The sequence below is a fragment of the Grammomys surdaster genome, unplaced genomic scaffold (genome assembly GCF_004785775.1).
Source record: "Grammomys surdaster isolate TR1022 unplaced genomic scaffold, NIH_TR_1.0 372, whole genome shotgun sequence".
In the NCBI taxonomy this organism is placed as follows: domain Eukaryota; kingdom Metazoa; phylum Chordata; class Mammalia; order Rodentia; family Muridae; genus Grammomys; species Grammomys surdaster.
Window position 1 is genome coordinate 10,016,471 of NW_021604791.1, and position 19,886 is coordinate 10,036,356.

Here is a 19,886-nt window from a genome sequence, read left to right on the forward strand (position 1 = left end):
CGTCAACTTTACAGCTTCTTGTTCCAATGTCTAGGATCCAAAGACGATCTTCTGGGCTCCTCCAAAGAGCTTGGGTCACTTCTCCAGCTCTGCCCTCTGGAGCACTCTAGGCTCTAGTTGACTCCGCTACACTGCTGCTGCTGTTCTTGCTGGTCATCCTATTGTAGTAGCATCTCCAATACGCTGGGGTCTTCCACTGAATCACCCAGGCTTCACCAATAGCCTCTCACCGGCTCTCTTCATGGTGCCGAGCCTCAACTTCTTTACATGACCCCTTCAGTCCTGGGCTGTCAACTCCAACTGAGGCTGTACCTTCACCAACAGCCTTTCCTGGCTTCTCACAGTTCCGAGGCCTCAGCTGTTCTCCATAGCCTTCAAAACCAGTACCATCTGGGTGACTCTTACACATTACCAAGTATAATTATACATTACCAGATACAGCCTGAGGTACAAGCTTGGTTATCTCTTTATGATCTCAGAACACACTTCCCAGAAGATTTCACCTCAGTAATGCTGGTCTCTTCCTAGTCACCATTAATTTCTTAGGTCCAGCTAACTACTATCAATTGTCCCAGTAACCCCTTCTACTCTTGACCCCAAAGCCAGAGCCATATGGCCAAAGCTGCCAAGTTCTGCTGCTTACTGGGGCTGGAACATGGGCCCCTTGTTCCATTACATTATCACCAGCTTTCTGTTCTCCAGTGGTTTCCTTCACTGTCTAAGCTTGGCTGTTCTGGAACTGAACTCAGAGATCTGCATGCCTGTCTCCTGAGTTCTGGCATTAACATTGTATACTGCCACACCTGAATCTAAGCTTTTCTTTACCTGAAACTTGCTCTGTACCAAGCTGGCCCTGTATACAGAGATCTACTTGTCTTGATCTCCTGGTATTAAAAGCATGCACCACCATGCCTGCAACTAAGCTTCTCATAGCCACTATGCCTCAAGATTTGTATCAAAAGTGTGTCATCCCACATCAAGATCAGGATCAAAAGTCTGTGTCTTCCAGCCTCAAGATATGGATCACAGGTGTGCCCTCCATTTCTGGATTGTAGTTAATTACAAATACAACCAAGAATAGCCATCACAATCCACTCCTTGTTACTCTGACACACAATCATATCTCCTTATGTCCAAATGAAAACAATAACCAGGTCATAACAACACCTAACATGATATAACTATTCCTTGTTCAACTGCAAACAAACAATAAGCTTAGCTGGGTGAGATCTTGCCCCAAGGTCACCATTCCTTTAATTCCATTTAATATCACTGAATACAGAATTTAGCTCCATTTCATTCTTGGTGCTCCCTTTACTCTTTGAACCATACATTTTATATTTTTTTCTTTCTCCAAACCAAAACAGAGTGCCATGGCCAGCTAATTAATCTAGCTGTATCAGTGAGTGCCTAGTTTCAGTGAGTCCTTGAGTGAGGCCATGCTGCCTCTTGGCTCTTCACACATATTCTCCAGCACATCTCCAATGACCAAAGTGTGGTATGTGGGATAAGTTTTGATGACTTGAGGCAAATATTTTTCATTTTAGGAACTGTTTTAGCTCATTATTAGAAAAATCAAAATTCATAACTTCATAGATATAATCCATTAAAGTGAGACTAAGATTTTTAAAAACTGCTATTACACATAATCTTGCCTTCATGATGAATACAGTGAAATTCAGAAAGGCTATCAAGCAAGAACTACCTGCCTAAATATGCACATTCCACGTATCCGATTTCAGGCCAAAGAAAACTAATGAATTCACAATTAAAGTTATAGACATACCTGACATAGTTTGATCAAGTTTGTGGATAAGGGACTTTTTAGCACACTCCACATCAGGACTTGGGTAATCCAAAACTTGCCTGCACCAAACTAATGGGCTAACAGATTTCTGCATTGGTGTGAGTTTTTTCTTTGGTGATGAGTACAACCTGGAAGAAAACAAACACAAAAGGGCACACTCATTACTGAGCACAGGACTATAAAGTAGGGTCTTTCTGTATGGGTTTGAGAAGATGGTGAATGATGATGGGGTATGCTTAGTCATAACGACTTACTGTGCAAGAAAATGGTACTGCAGCAGCATGACCCCCAAACCTCAACCACAAAATGAAAATGATACTGCAGCAGCATGACCCCCAAATCTCAACCACAAAATGAAAATGATACTGCAGCAGCATGACCCCCAAATCTCAACCACAAAATGAACCCAAAGGATGAGTTCTCAAAATCAATTCTACTTTTCTCCTGTGATTAGAGGTACACTTTGTAACAAGTCACGATGTTTTCAGCAGGACATCACTAACCTCCTAATCTAACCAAGACACTAAATCTAGACAGAGGGGCCGGAGCCCCACCTCCTGCTTCCCTTTCTAGCAAACATACACACACTGTGCCAGATGCACTCCTTACTGGGTAGTCTTCCCAAACACGGGTGTGTCTGAGAAGACCAGCACTTCAAATCAAACCACACAGAGATTACTTTGTTGTTGAGAAGCTCCTGAAGAGGCACAGAGGGAAAGGTGAGAAGAAGAGCTGGTTGTTAATAATCATCCCAGGTGTAATTCCTTGTGAAAAATGTAGATACTTGATTTTTAACAAGGACTGTTTGTGCATTAATGAAGTGGGATTTATGGAGGGAACACATTTTGCTTGTACATATTTACACAGATGTCTCAGTAAGAAGCTGACACACTTGCATTTTACTTTAATCAAATTAAGTCAATAGTATGAAGTGATGTTCTGGTAAAATACTTAAATAAACATTTTTCTACAATATGACATTGTTTTTACAATTAAACTACTTTCAAGTGCAACACAAAATTTCCATTCCCTCTTTCTTTTTCTCTATCTGTAGTTCCTGTCTGGTACTACCATTTAGCTTTGACAAAAATAATCAAGACTATATAGGGTAAATGACTCTTGTAGTATAAACATAACAATTTTAAAAAAACTGTGGGTTCATTCTCTTTCCAAATATCTATATTGGCATCTCTGCTTTAAAAATTATGACAACTATTGCACATTGACTCTCTTAGTTCAACCTCTGTAGATGAATAACTATCACTTACACAACATTTTTGTTTTTTAAATGACATTCCACACTGTTTTTCAGGCAAGGTTTCATTCTATAGTCCTAGCTGGCCTAGAACTCTATGCAGACAATACTGGCTTCAAACTCAGAGATCTGTCTTGCTTCTGCCTGGGATTAAAGGTGTGTGCACTGCTTTGCCTGGTTAAGGATTAATTTGTTTAAAAAAATACATGAGTATTTGCCTGTATATTAGTCAGGGTTTTACTGCTGTGAACAGACACCATGACCAAGGCAACTCTTATAAGGACAACATTTAATTGGTGGCTTACAAGTTCAGAGGTTCAGTCCATTATTATCGAGGCAGGAACATGGCAGTTCCCAGGCAGGCATGGTGCAGGAGGAGCTGAGAGTTCTACACCTTCATCTGAAGGCTGCTAGGAGAAAACTGGCTTTCATGTGATTCTCACTGCCCAACTCCACAGTGACACACTTCCTTCAAAGAAACCACACCTACTCGAACAAGGCCACACTTCCTAATAGTGCCACTCCCTGGGCATATCCAAACATTTAAACCACCACAGCCTGCATGTATGTATATGTACATCTGGAGCTCTCAGAGACCAGAAAGGGTACCAGTCACAGACAGCTGTGAGATGTCATGGGGGTACTGGGAGCCAAACACGTGTTCTCTGCAAGAACAGCAAGTGCTCATAACCACTGAGCCATCTCTCCAGCTCTACTATCTACCTCACCACTTCTAATATGTGATGTTTTACTGGTTTCATATAACTTACCCACACATCTCACATGATGATCCTGGTATATAATTTGCTGTTGTTGGCTCTAGAACTCATGATAAAATAATTCAAGGAACAAGAACAACCCATATTCTCAGTAAAAGAAGACAAACGCATACATCACACACTGACATGTTGTAATGTCCCATTCCCATTAACAAAAAATGCCTAAGGAAAGACAAAGAGCAGGAAGTACCTCAGTGCTTGTCCAGGGTTAGAGGTGGGTGTTAGGTTCCTTTCTTTTAGATGGTACTCAGTTGTGGCGATGGCTTCATGGTTGTAAATACACTACATTCATTGAACTGTACAATTAATTCTCAGAATTTTATGGTATATAAACTACATAAGCATGGGTAAACTTTATGGTATGATAAATCATCCTTTTACTTTTAAAATATTTTAGAAGGTTGAAAGGTGTTTAGTTACATTCAAATACAGCAACTACTATAAATTAAATGAACCAAATTTCAGTAGTTAAAGCTCAATTGAATGAAACCATCAGTACCCTGCTCACTGCTAGCCTACACCCATATCTTCCTGTTTCTACAATGGTGCTATGCAGCACAAGTAACAGGGTCTCTCCATCCTGTTTCAATTTCACTAGCCCTCCTCCCCTTAGAAACTGCCTTTCCTTGCTTTCCTATGGGAAGTGACTGTTCCTCCATTCACAGACAGGAGTTAATAGAATACTTTTCCAAGTCCAGGGAGACCAAAGGGATGACTCTCCGTGCTCACACCCACTGCCTATCACCCAGTCTCTTACTCTCAGTCCCTGACACCTCTCCAAGGATAGAAATGGAGGTCTATAGGACACTGACACAAAATTATCCTTCGGCTCGGGAACCTTTAATTAATTTTTCAAAGTACCTGTAAACCTCTCAGAGGATAAATAAGCTGGGGTGTCTCACATATCTGCATCTACTCTTAGGAAGACAAAGTTAAGAATAATTAAGAGAAAAAAAATCAATCAGGACATGATGGCACATGCTAATTATAATCCCATCACTTGTTCTACAAAGTAAGGTCCAGGTCAGCCAGGGCCACACTGTGAGACATTGTCTCAACAACTACCACCACCACAACAACAAAAAAGACAAAAAAAAGAGAGAAAAGAAAGCCTAATAAAAGCACTTGTAACAAATATACATTTCATTTGCTCATTTCTTAGAAGCATGGAGACTTCTAAAAGTAAAAACTTTTGTCTATTAACATTTAATTTACGCTTTCAATTTTTAAAGTCAAAATATATGACTTAGTCAAGGAAGAGAAAAGGTAGGAAGAGTAGGGGAGAAAGAACAGGACTCAGGAAGCTGCGGGTTTCTGGTAGTCACTCAGTTTCGTGAGTAATGCAACTGAGGATAAATTAAGATATGCCACCAGGTTTCAACTGATGAAAGACATATATGTTACCTTCAAGGGTTAGCTAGTTAGGACAGAACCTAAAGTAACAAAATGCCCCCACCAGATTGGCCTGAAGACAAGCCTGTGTTGTGTGGGCATTTTCTTAGTGAGTGATATGAAAGGGCCCAGCCCATTTTGGCTAATGCCAACACTGGGCCTATAGTCCTGAATGGAATTAAATTTTAAAAAAAATTGGCTGAGCAACAGTAAGCAGCACTCCTCCATAGCCTCTGTATCAGTTTCTATCCCCCAGGTTCTTGCCTTGAGTTCCTTCCCTGACTTCCTTGAATGATGGGCTACATATTATAGGATGATGTAAACTCTTCTGCCCAGGCTGATTTTGGTCACAGTGTTTTCTCACAGCAATAGAATCCTTAACCAAGACACCTCACTGTCTTATTAAAATTAAGTCACAGAGGTCCAATGAAGAGCTGAGCCTCACTCACAAAAACAAGGCTCCAAGGAGCAGGGCATGTTATCTTGGAACCTCTCTGGCTCCCTAAGGTCCATAGAGACCATGGGAAACTGCTCCTTCATACTGTTTATAAGGAGGTGGTATAAGCCAGTGTTCCATTTTGCTGAAGTAGGACAGATGAATCCTTGAGGCTTACTGGACAGACACTCTAGCCTATTTGGCAAGTTCCAGGCCATTGAGCAGAAAACAAAACACAAACAAACAGAGGATAGATGGGGCCTGTGGGATGATGACACACTTCTGTCAGAGGTCAATTATTGTTCCTCTTACAGATGGCAGTGGAAGACCTGAGCTTGGGTATCATCCTCGCCACCTCAACCACGAAGAGAAGGAAGTACTGGTTGCTGAGGGCTTCCAAATATCTTTTTTGTCTTTTTGTTTGTTTGCTGAGACTGTGTAACATTGGCTGGCTTCATAGAGATCCACCTACCTCTGCCTCCCAAGTGCTGGGCTTGATTAAAGGTCAGAGCCACCACTCTTGCCTTCCAAATATCTTCCTGTTGTTAAAAAGCCCATCCTCTGAATGTTCTCTACATCTTTGATTTCACTACCTTTGATTCCTCCTGCCAGACAATGATAGATCAACAATCTTCAGTTCATTTGCTTTATAGTATTGGTAATTTAAGTATTCCAAAGCACTGGATTTAAGTGAGAGTTAGCTGGTTGCAGTGGGTGATGGCCACAGACCCTTTTCCAAGGTAGGGATGACTGACTTTCTTCAGATCTCTACGGCTATTTTAATAGCAAGACTGATGCTGGACAAGTACTTGGGATCATTGCTGTGTAGAGTAGACACTGTCATTATAGTCTGCATCAGTGGTTCTCAATCTGTGAGTTACAACCCCTTTGGGGGTTGTGTTGAACTGAAGAAACCTTTCACAGGGGTTGCCTAACACCATCAGAAATAAAGATATTTATTTATGATTCACAATAGTAGCAAAATTACAGTTATGAAGTAGCAACAAAAATAATTTTATATTTTGGGTCACCTCAACATGAGGAACTGTATTAAAATGTCATGGCATTAGGAAGGTTGAGAACCACTGATATACATGGAGAGCCTTATAGTCTTTTTTTTTTTTTTAATAATTTACAGACTTGAATTGTACAAAATTCAGTTGAAACATAATAAAAAATACATTGATAGGGTATATAACTGTAAGTTAGAAATTTACTTTTAGAGGCAGGCAGATATCTGAGTTCGAGGCCAGCCTAGTCTACAGAGTGAGTTCCAGGACAGCCAGGGCTACACAGAGAAACCCTGTCTCGAAAAACAAAAAACAACAAAAAAAAAATTACTTTTGAGCAGTTTCCAAATTAGTAATATTCACCTTTCCATATTTCCTAAATTATTTTATCACATGACCACTTGCATAAAATATATTCAACTAAAGATATAGAATATGAAAACTATTTTTAAAATGTATTTATTTTATGTATATGAGTGTAATATCTTCATGTACACCTACAAGAGGGCATAAGATCACATTATAGATAGTTATGAACCACCATGTGGTTGCTGGGGGTTGAACTCAGGACCTCTGGAAGAGAAGTCAGTGCTTTTAACCACTGAGCCATCTCTCCAGACCCATAAACTGTATTTTTACATGACTGGTATTTGAAAATATATTTTGTGGGCTTATACGGTGAGGGATTTTTTTTCTTGAACAGAATTTTTACATGGTTTAGTAGAACCAGTTTTAAACATGTGTTTTAAGAAGTTCACAGAATTTTTATTTTGAAAGTTCTACTTACCAAATATATAGATTTTTTTTAAGCATAAGAATTTCATTATATCTCGCTATGAAAACTGTGAGGCATGTCCAACATATGGATATTTTGACAGAGGTTGCCATGTAAAGTTTATAGTTAAGAACTAAGGGATGCAGCCGATACCATGTTCTGAAAAATATCTGTACTCCCCCTGAACACCCACGCTCCGGTGTCATCCCCTTCCCCACATCCTGCCTTTCTGTGTTTATAACCCCTGTGTGAATAAGTAAAAATTATGATTTGATTTAAAAAAAAACAGAAAAAAAAAAGAACTAAGAGATGGTGTTATAAATCACAAAAAATCTCAGTGTTTCTACTATGTTGAATTTGTAGGCATTCACAACTCTCCCAGAGTGCATGCAGCTTGTACAACATGAATAAAAGCAAAAATAAGATATTAGGAAATGAATATACTAATAGTTAATACGTAGTCTTGGTATTCTGATACTAATTTAAATTCACTGACTTTCCATTTACTGGTATTAATATCCTACAGTTCACTTGACACTATGCAGAAGTACGTCCCTCTTTCATCTGTCATCTGAACACTCATACCATGCTTTATCCAACCCGCTCCATCTCTGCCTGTCAGAGCCATGGTTTCAAATGTGCTCAATGTCCATTTCTTTTTTCTCTTTTTATTCTTCTCTCACATATTACATTCCAATTGCAGTTCCCCCTCCCCCTCCCCCTTCCATTCTCTCTCTTTCTCTCTTCTACCTCCCCCCTCCTCCAGGTCCCCTTAGAGAAGAGCAGGCCTCCCTCAGACATCAATCAAATACTTGTTATTATTTGCAAAACAAGCTACCATAGACCAGGCACATATCATCGCATGGCTGGCCAAGGCAACCCAGCAGGAGGAAAAAGGTCAGAAACAGCCTCCCGCCCCAATTGTTGGGATTCCTGAAGGAATACCAAGCTACTCTGCCATAACATACATGCAGAGAACCTAAGTTTGACCAATGCAGGCTCCCTGATCTGTGAGCCCCCTTGAGTCCAGTCAGTTGGTTCTATGGGCTGAGTTCTCCTGATGTGTCCCTGACCCCTCCCCTCTGGTTCCTCCAATCCTTCCTCAGCATCCTCTCTGCAGGACTTCCCCAGCTCCACCTAATGTTCTGCTCTGGGACTCTGCATCTGTTCCCATCAGTTGCTGGATAGTCTTTCTGGTCTCTTTGGTGATGATTCTGCTAGGCTCTGGTCCCAGAACACCCTGTAGGCAGGACAATCTGTAGATCAAAAACTGAGGCCTTGCCTGGTTACAAAACTAACCTTACATTCTTGTTCCTTCCCAATCAGTGCCCTGGCAGTCCTGCTCTGAAGGACTGTATGTTCTCCAATGACCTTATCAATGTTTCTAGACCTTCGATCATTATTTCTCTTCCATTTTCTGCAATGTGTTTACCTAATTCACCCTGGTTTTAAAAGGTTTTATCTAGCTTTTCAGTTTGTTTTCTTGTGTTAAATGGACAGAACAATCAGTTACAGAAAAAATGTTGATGGCTCCTATAGCCAACCAACTTTTAAAAATATAAATCTGACTAAATACTACTCATTCCTCTGCTAAAACTTCCATGCCAGTTTCCTTCTGCCTTTAGAATAGTTTCTTCCAAAATTGGTGCCCTTGAGAAGTGACTGGTGATCTACCTACCTATCTACATTCCCCGCCCCCACTCTCATATGGGGACCAGAGGTTACCTTCAAGTGTCTTTACCAAGTGCCATCTTTTTTTTAAAGCAGCGGCCTCTCTTGGGTTGGAACTCAGGGTGCAGGCTAATCTGGCTTGTCACGAAGCCCCAAGGATCCCTCTCTGCTTCTTCAGTGCTGATATTGCAAACACTATAACCACAGGCTGAGGGTAGATTTCAGGTCCTCATGATTTTATGACACACACTCTACTGACTGAGCAATCTCCCCAGCACTGAATAGAACTGTTTTTTTTTTTAAATTGCAAAGCCTTATAGAATATAGAAGTCTGCAGATATAAGAATAACAACAGCTTTTTTCTTGCTGAAATTAACCCCCATATTACTTTACATTTTGGACTCTTCTATGCATATTCATATTGTTAGATGACAAAAAGAACACCATAGTTGATTGGTTAAATTTATAGCTATAGTAATCATTTCTTACTTTTCTGCATTGTAGACAACTAAAAATAGGCTACCAAGGCTAAGGGCAACAAAGATTTAACTGTATTTAATGTAAAAACAAAAAACTAGTAAGACACTTATTGAAATATATTTCTTGGGGTGTGGGGGAAAAGATATTTCTCGAGACTGCTATGGAAAATTTTCTTACAGATAAAGGAAAATATCACTTTTATATACCTCAAAACAATGGTTTTCTACCTATTTAAGGAGCAAAAGAATAATGGAGGCTTTATCTTCAAAGTTCAGTACCCTATCTACTATGCATATTTTATACTGAATATGTGCATCTGAATTTACCCCTCTAAAAAACAGAACAATTTAAATGTATAACCAGAGATAAAGCCAAGTAAGATCAAAACGGTCATTCTGAGACTTTAAAAAAAAAATAATTTCATAGTTTAAAAACCGTAAGGCTAGGGAGGCAGCTCAGTGGGAGGAGCTCCTGGTGGACAACTGTGAAGGATCACAGTTCAGATCCTTAGGAGCCATGTAAAATGCTGGGTGGGCGAGGCAACCTGCTTACAATCCAGCACTTGGGAGGAGACACAGAGTCCCTGCTTACAGTGGCTAACTAGACTAGTTCAATCACCAAGCTCCAGGTTCAAATGAGAGACCTTGCCTCAAACATGAGGTGGAGAGTGATGGAGCAGGTGCAAAGCCACCACCTCTGTCTGCCTCTGCCCTCTACACTCACAGGAGCACACGAGCACAGAAACACAACATGCACCCACATGTGAACATGCACCCACATGTGAACATGCACCCACATGTGAACATGCACCCACAGAAAATTTCCATTAATAAAAGTATTTTTGGTTTTATCCACACCTTGGCACAATAATTCTAAACCACTTGATACACTGCTTCCTGTGAAATAGCAAACTTTTTAGCCGATATAGTAACTGCTGCTACTATTTCACCTTATATCAAAAGCTTACCAAACATGACACTGTTTTAGTGAACACACTGATGTGGCTGGTGAGGAGGCTCAATGGGTAAAGTACTTGCCACTGAGCCTGATGACCTCAGTTTATTTCTCAGAACCCACATGGCAGAGGGAGACAACTGACTTCTACAAGTTGTTCTGTCCTCTAGTCACATGCTATGATGGTGTGCACTCTGCCCTCTCTACAACCCACCAGTAAAATGTAATAAATAACAGCTTTTAAATCTTCATAACCACCTAGAAAACAGCTATCATAGTACTCATTTTATGAAGTCTCTGAGACAGAGTGAGATAACAACCCATCCAAGGAAGCACAGCTCCAAAGTCGAAGAGCCAACACTGATGCGAACCCATGGCTCTGAAATATTACATTTAGCTGCCTAACAACATTGCCAAAAACAATGCAAAAGAGAATTGAAATATGAGAAAAGATTTTAATATACTAATCATTTTCACAGCCTATCTTTTCCTAAGCCTTACCTACTATAAAATATAAATTGTAATTAAGCTCAAGATTAGATTTAAAAACTCACAACTCAACCAAAAAAACTATTAATGTATATACATAGTAAACAGTCCCTTTGAAGTTTAGATTGATCACAGCACATTAACTATTATATTAGCCCTACTGAGTAAGGGATATAAAAAACTTATAGCTATGATACACCCTTCTAAGGTTTAGATGAACACAGTATTATTGATAAGAATGTTTACTACTGGGCTAGAGAGAGGGCTCAGTGGTTAAGAGCACTGGCTGCTCTTGCAGAAGTCCTGAGTTCAATTCCCAGCAACCACATAGTGGCTTACAACCATCTGTAATGGAATCTGATGCCCTCTTCTGGTGTGTCTGAAGACAGCTAAAGTGTACTCATATAAATAAAATAAATCTTAAAAAAGAAAAAGGTTTACTATTAACAGGCAAACTCAAAAAGAGCAGAACAGCTTATATCAGTAAAGACCATTAACTTTCATGGTAAAATATATAATCCACAATGAAAGTGGTGTGTGACAGAACACAAAAGGATACAAAGAACCATAAAACAAACAAACAAACAAACCCAGCAACACCAGCAGAGTGACAAAAAAAAAAAAAAAGACAACACTAAAAGTCACAAATCCCAAACTTTTAGACATGGTATTGAACGCTCCCATTTCATCTCATAGCTCGCTTTCATCCCCTTCTAGCACGGCAGAAGCTTTAGAGAAAACATTTCTGATGTTCCTAAAGTTCATAAGACTAAGGATGAAATTAATCCCTTAAATTTGAGGTGTTTGTATTACCGGGATGTAGGATCTACAGTGAGCCCAACCTAGAAGGCAGCAACCAGAAAAGTTGCTGCTTTTAGAGATGAGACATGAAAAAGGGCTGGAGTCTCCAACTAAACCATCTCTGCAGTGGCAACAGCCGCAGGAGATAAACTTTATATGTTGGACTAATACAACATTCCAGCTACACAGGAGGGAAGAGTAGTTACTAGGACCAGCTTGGGGGCCACCCATGCCACAGTGGTTGTTTAGACGTCAGATCGCATGGGAGAGTTTGCTCTCTCCTACCACGTAGGTCCCAGGAACTAAACTGAGGTCACCAGGTTTGACAGTAAGTACCTTTACCTGCTAAGCTATCTATCTCATCGACCACAAACTATAATGTTTTAGTCTTCAGGAAATGATCATGAGCATATACATATATGTATATACAAAATGCCCTCATATATATTACACATGTGTAATACACACCGATTCTTCCAGAGAATCTTGGATTTTGTAGAAGTCATGGCAGTGAGTTTCTGGACAAAATCTCGTAACTTTCAACAAATATTTCCTTTGAGTCCTACTATGTACCACTATTACAACTTTCAGTGATTTATCACCCAAGATCATTTGTTAAGAACATTTCCAAAATTCAAAAGCCTCCTAGGTTTCATAATATGTTTTCCAACCCAGTAATTGAGCTTTATTTTAAAAGTTATTTACCTTTGTTTGACATACATTTATTTATTGCATTTTCAACTGTGTTTCTCATTAGTTCTGAAACTTCACTCCAGTTAAGTGTGTTTATAGGCCACTCCTCTATCTTATTCAAATACTCATGCTTTTCCCTGTACTTTTTGATTTTGACAAAGACATACCCTTCCAACTGAGAGGGTCTCTTTGGGCAGTCCTGGCTGTTCTGGAACTCACTCAGTAAACCTGGCTTGCCCTGAACTCAGACATTCTCTCCCAATGCTTACTGAGTGCTGGGATTAGAGACATGCGTGCACCACCAAACCCTGCTTATTTTATTGTCTTAATTAGACTTATTTTACATGTGAGCATTTTGCCTTACATGTTCTGTGCACCAAGTGTGTGACTGGTGTCATGGAGTCAGAAGAGGACATTGGATCCCCTAGAACTGGCATTACACGTGTTCATAAGACACCCTGTGGGTTCTGGGAATCAGGTAGGTCCTCTGTAAGAACAAGTGCTTTTAGATGAACTTTCTCTCTCTCTCCAGCCCCCGGGTTTTGTTTTTAATCCTCTTCAAATCAGCCTTAGACAAGGACATCCAAGGATAACCTGAAATTTCTCAATGACAACCAATACAGGTCCATTATCCTATTAGAAGGGAAAGGATAGCCACAACTCAAGGATACCCACATTCATTTTCTACGATTACTAAAAAGTGGCCCTTTCTAAAGCTACTACTGAGATACTAATAAAGAAATACCATCTTTTAAAAAACACCCAACAATATGCCATCTAATTTCATGATGGTTAAAAAATGTTAACAGTGATTGGTGCCATATCCACAGCAAGGACCTCTCTCTTCATTACCTCGACAGCTCCTATTAAACCCCATTCCTCAACCTGGTCCGTTTCTAGTTCTTATTCACCCTTTCCAGAGAAGAGACTTCTCCACAGTCACCATGACTGGATGCTTCGTAAACTCTCTGGAGAGATGAGCAGGAATGACTCTTTAGTAGCCAGAAGACAGGGTGGGAGAGCTTTCCTTCTAGTAAACTGGACTTAGGAGACGTTTGACTCATCCTCATCATGCAAATCTAAATTTCAAGTGAGCACTCCTACTTCACCTTCACAAGTTTCATACTGATATCAAAATACTGTGCTACTGTTCGTCGATTACTCCTCATACTTCATGGAGACTAATACTTGAATCGCTCCACTGGTTTTTACTTGTTGAGACAGAGGTTCACTGTGTAACAATGGCTGGTCTAGGGCTATGTACAGAGATCTACCTGCATCTTGAGTGCTATATTAAAAATATACCACCTCACCCAGTCTTTAAGAAAGTCTATAGTCTTTCTTAAAACATATTTTTATTATTTTATTTATGTGCATGTGTAAGTGTATGCCACATGTGCACATGTGCTCTGTACACATGTGGCCAGAAGACAGTATTAGATTGCCTGGAGTTGGAATACTCCCAAACAGACATCCATTCAGTGATGAGGTGACATATAAAACAACGGCAAAAAGGTGAGAAGAATTCGTTAAGAGAGGAAGTTGAGCTGAGACTCAGACTTTGGCAAGAGGGTTAAAAGGAACTGCATACATATGACCATCAGAAGCTGCAAGGCCGGACTGCTCAGGAGCTGCTCTGGCAGACGTAACAGAGCCCAGGTGAAAGGTGAATCAGCAGCAGCTCAGAACTCCTGGGTCTCGCTAATGCTCGCCTCAGACAGAGCTCCTGGGTCTCATCTGCTATCCATGATAAAGGCTTGTAAGGATTTTTATACCCCTTCCCTTCTTCCCTTCTTCCCTTCTTCCCTTCTTCTGCCCTTCTTTTCCCTTCCCTCCCCTCCCCTCCCCTCCCCTCCCCTCCCCTCCCCTCCCCTCAGTAGGAAAGGAATTGGCTATTACTAAGGCTATTCAAGAGAAAGACCTGAAAATAACCCACACTTCCACTGCTACAAACCTCTCTATTTAAGCTTCTTCTCTTACGGAGACTGTAGTGTTGTTTTGTTCTGTTACCACAAAAACAGAATCACAAGCACTTACAAGTAACTACTTCATTAACTGTCTTACATGTCTTTCAGCACTCTCACCACAGGCCCAGTCTGCAGTCTTAGGAAGGATATTTCCAATGATTTGGAAGGCAGTCTGGAGGCTCAAGAACAAGTCCACTAAAAAAGTCTTCAGCTAGAAGGCAGGGGAAGTATATCTCTTAGTTTGAGGCCAGCTGGTTTACAGAGCAAGTTCTAGGGCAGCGAAGGCTACACAGAGAAAATTTGTCTTGAAAAACAAAACAAAAAATCCTAGACATTATATAGAAAATTGTGCAACTTTAGTCTATGCCATTTTTAAGAGATGGCATCTAAATCAAACGTGATCATCAACCCTTCTTCCTCAAACCACGTCTATAACGAAATAAACCAAAGCCAACTACTTTTTCCATAGATGGCTTTCAGGCTTGCTGTAAGTCCCAATTCTCCCTATTTATCAGCTAGGTGACCTGGGTCTACCTTCGTTTACTGTAAAAGGAATGACATACACAAGTCATAAAATAGATAAAACCTTGAAGGCATAATGTTAAATAAAACAAGCCAAAACAAAAGGACATATGTGTCTTGATTCCATCTACATTTCCTTCTCTCAAAGAGCTTACAGAGAAAGAGAATTGTCCTGGTTCAGCCTCAGAAGGTCTCAGTACATACATCACAATATGAAAAGCATGTTAATAGCAAGATAGTCCACACAGGAGCAGCTGGGCATATGGTGGCAGACTACTGAGCAGAATGATGAAGGGCTATGACCATCTATTGCCACTCTTAATAATCTTCCTCTACCAGTTAGGTCTTACCTCCTAAAGCCTCCACAGACCCCACAAAATAGCCCTCCAGCTGTAGAACAAGTACAAAAGAGACAGTGGAGGACACTGCAGATTCAAAACGTAATTGTAAGCTACCTGGCATAATCAAATTTATAGACATAGAAAAAGAATGGTGGCTGTTGGAGCTTGGGGTATGAGAAGAGAATTATAGTTTAACTAGTTCAGATTCACTTGGGAGGAACAGTTACCAAGATAAGATGGGGTAGGGCATAGCAGCTCATCCCTCTAATCACAGCCCTGGAGAAGCTGTCTTGGGCTTACCAGGTCTGAGAAGCTCACTGAGCACATCTCAGTCTACTTCTGGTCTCACTTTTCTAAAATTTCATAATATACACAAGTTCCTGGCATCTCTGCAAAAAGCATGACAATTCATATTGTTTTTCTTAGACACTCTCATCTCCGATCTACAGTCTGCATAGTGGATTCAGGGGGTTCTGTCAGCAAAAAGAGTAATCTTAAAAGTAAGGAGAGAGAAAGCTAAAACCCTGTCTTTGGGGTGCTAACAACCAGCCGGCTAGCCCTGACTAAGCAGTCCGGCCCCTACAGGGGCTGTGCTATACTGACCTCTCACCTATCTTAGGGCAGCGCAGTAAGCAGAGGTGCAACATAAACTCATTTAGACCCATCTTCAAATACCTTCTTCTCTTTTGCTCATGAACAAATTCTTTTTTCTATTAGCACAATTCATAGTAACGAGCAACATTAGCTGAGTCCAGGAGATGACAGCTCTTAACTCTCTTCACAATAATGAATGCTCAATTTATTCTAGACAGCTGCAGAGATTTTTTTATATACATATATATAATATATGCTATAGTTCAGGTTTTTTCCAAAAGCATTAAATTATAAATGTAAAATAAGAATGTCACTGTGGGTGTTGATTTCAAGCTAGCAGACCAAAGACAGGTATGAATAAAGCTGCCCATGTAAGGACGTTTCCTCCTTAGTACAAAGGACACAGCTTTGACAGTATATAGTGACACAAGCCACTATGTGCTCAGATACCTACTGAAAACATCACCTGCATGGAAAAAAGAAAACCTAAGAGATCCTTTGTTTACCTTAATAGTTTACATCAGAACCAATGGCTGAGGGGAAATAAGAACTCTGACTGCCACAACCTTAGGACATATGAATGATCAAAACACAGAAGCACAGCCACTGTGGACAACAGAGAGATATCTCCTGAACAAGTTCAATATCGTGACTCGGGAAGGCCTCCTCAGAAGTTAATTTGCTTGCTATACACACACAGAAGTCTTCCACTCCCAGAACCCATTGAAATGCTGGGTGGGCACAGCAGCTCACCTATAATGCCAGTCTCTGAGGGAGACCTCCACAGTCAGCCCACTCACCCAACCTAGCAAGCTGATTGGCAGGACTAACCCCCTTCATCCCAACCCAGCAAGCTATCTGGACTAGCCATTTGATCAGTGAGCTCTGGGTTTGACTGAGAGACTCTAATTCAATGAATAAAGTAGAAGTGCTATTTCTGACACATTAAACTTGGACGGAAACACACACACACACACACACACACACACACACACTTTCAGGCATCCTTGCCCATAGACTTGAATATGTGCCTATATACATAAGCACAGCACACACCAAAGAGAGAAAGGGAATTGTCCATCAAATCCACTCCTGAATACTCAGAAGTGCAGACACTCAGGCAGCTGTACCATCAGTCAGAGCACTATTCACCATTGCCATAATGTGAAAGCAATGTTTTCCATCAATGAAAGAAGAAAGCGTGACATATACAATACAATAATGAAATATCTCCTAGCCTTAACAAAGAAGGAAATCCTGTCAAATGCTATGCCATAAATCTATCCTGAGTAACTCACGCTAAGTAAAATAACCAAGTGGCAAACAACAGATATAACTCCACTTGTATATGGAGCCTAGAGTAGCATAGACACTGAAAGTGGGATGCTGCGTGTCAGGCAGTCAGGCAGGGAGACAGTGATTGTTTAGTAACTAGGCAGTTTCCACTGAGGAATACGAAAACGGCCTGCAGGTGGACACAGACATGAATGTACTTAACGTCAATGTCACTGAGCTGCTGGTTTGTGTTTAACAGCTAGGAGCGGTGGCCCATGCCTGGAATCAACATTTGGAAGGCTGAAGGAAAATGATTATTGCAAGTTCCAGAACAACCTGGGCAACCTGCTGAGTTATGAGCAAGCAGAGGGAGACCCTGTGTAAATAAAACAAACAGGCAGCCGAGATGGCTTAAACGGAAAAGGTGAAGAAGTGCGTGCAGCAAGCAGAGGATTTTAAGTTTGATCTCAAGAAACCATGGGGTGGGGGTTGGAGAGTCACGTATGAAAGTGTGTGCTTTTGATCCCAGTACTGGGAGACAGAGACAGGGAGACAGTTGGGCTCCCAGGCCTGGCAGCCTAGCTACTTGGTGAGTTCAAATTCAGTGAGAAAAAAGGGAGACAGCACCCAAGGAATTTCCTCTCACCTCCATGCTCACCCAAACACACAGGTATCTACACAAATATGAATGTAAACACACACCAGCAAAAAAGAATGGGAACAAGGTTACATTTATGTTATTTTACTTCAAATAAATCTTGAAGAAAACAAAGACCTAAAAGACTTCTCAAAAAGCTAAATAATAAATCTACCATACGACCCAGCTATCCCATTCTTTGACATATGCCCAAAGAACTCAGCATCCTAGACACAGATCCTTCCTCAGCTGTGTTCACTGCTACTCTGCTCACAATCAGCGAGGAAACACAAACAGTCTAACCGTCCTTCAGCTGATGAGCGGATGATGCAGGTGTAGTACATGTGTGTGCGCTAACAATACTCTTCCGCTGTAAAGAGAAACCAAATCACAAACCGTGCGGTAAATGGCTGTCACTAGACAAGAGCACACTGACTGAGGTACCACAGACCAGAAAGACAGACGCAGCCATGTTCTCTCTCGACAGAGGCTCCTAGCTCCAGATCTTCAGATACAAGTACCTATCCTGGAGTAATCCCAGAACCCACGAAAGTAAAGAGGGGCCACAGAGGGTGGGGACAGTGTGGAACAGCAGGACACAAGTGATATGAAGGAGGAGACAGGAAAGTGGAGAGATGGTAATTGGGGAGGGAGCTGGCAGGACAATATAGAAGGAAAAGGAAGATGTTTGAAAACGTGACAGGAATTCATATTTTATATTCATCTAACATTACATAACTGTGGGGAGTAGATGAAGTTGCCACTTGGATAATGCTCCCCCAGCCCCAAACTAACAACAACAACAACAACAACCATCCAGTATATGAACCCCACACACACATAAACATCTGAGTTGTTGGTGGGATAGTCTAAGAGACTCCCAAAATCACGCAGACTATTGCTTTTGCCCTTGGCTGTCTCTAGAAGTTGATGGTATGTATGTCCCTACTGCTGAAGACACTGTCAACTTTGGACACAGGTCTCTGAGGAATTAAGCTGGATCTCATCCAAAAGCCTCCTCCCTGAGAATTATCCTTTATAGTGGTAGGAAGTGCTCTGTGTGCTGCTAAGGGAGGCAAGCAGTCAGTAGTTCTAGCCAGTGGTGATACCTATGAACCACAATAATGATCACGGAGATATCCCTAAAATGCAACAGAGCCACTCACATCTTCGCAGTAACCAACAGCTGTCTAGGCTCTTAGGGGCCACTAAGCAGGAGAGAAATCATGCCCAGCTCTGAACACCTAGCCAACTACCCAGACTACTGAGGTCTTGGATCTTAGAGGAAAATGTACTACTGCCACTCCTAAACCAGCACATTCCTAACTGCGTTGTTCTCACCTCTTGCTAAAGCAGTTTCTTTATGCTGCGGATGGAAGATATTATAGGCAGTCACAACTGGTCAAAATGCTCGGCCCCAGTTCATACATCAACATAACACCTGCATCAACGGCTCAAAAAACCATTGCGGGCAGAGCTGAAAGAGCCAAAGGACCAGCAAGTCTTCTGAGAGATTGTTCCATCTAGTTACTACAGGAAGCTACATCCATGAAATCTCAACAATATGGCTGCCTAATCAATACCTAAACAATGACAACACCAGCTGACATACACGAATAGGGGAAATGTCATTGGGCTGTACCCCTAGACAAAGTGCTACAGGCAACTAATAAATGCTGAGAGGAGAACTGCAGACTGTATTTGTATGCTTATTCATGTAAGTGTAACAATAATTAAAGAAAAAGATCATATATTTAAGAGGAAGCAAGGTTTGGGAGAGCATATGGGAGGTAATAGAGAAAGAAGAGGGAAATAATGTAATAATATTTTAATTAAAAAATTAAAAGAAATTGCTGTGTGCAGTAGTTCACACTTTTAAGCTTAGTATTCTAGAGGCAGAGGCAGGGCCATCTCTGTGAGTTTGAAGCCAGCCTGTTCTAGATAAGAAAGTTTCAGGTCAGATAGTAGACCCATGAAAGAAAGAGAGAGAGAGAGGTGGGGGGAGGGA

The 19,886-nt window shown here is 40.9% G+C and overlaps 1 protein-coding gene across 2 annotated transcripts in view; it reads right to left on the minus strand.

The window, feature by feature from the left end:
• Positions 1–19,886, minus strand: part of Slain2 (SLAIN motif family member 2) — a 67,247-nt gene that overhangs the window by 40,074 nt on the left and 7,287 nt on the right. For both annotated transcript variants that reach the window (XM_028780783.1, XM_028780782.1), the window contains exon 2: positions 1,787–1,935. In XM_028780783.1, coding sequence (XP_028636616.1) covers positions 1,787–1,935 — 149 coding nt within the window. The remainder of the gene's footprint in view (positions 1–1,786; positions 1,936–19,886) is intronic.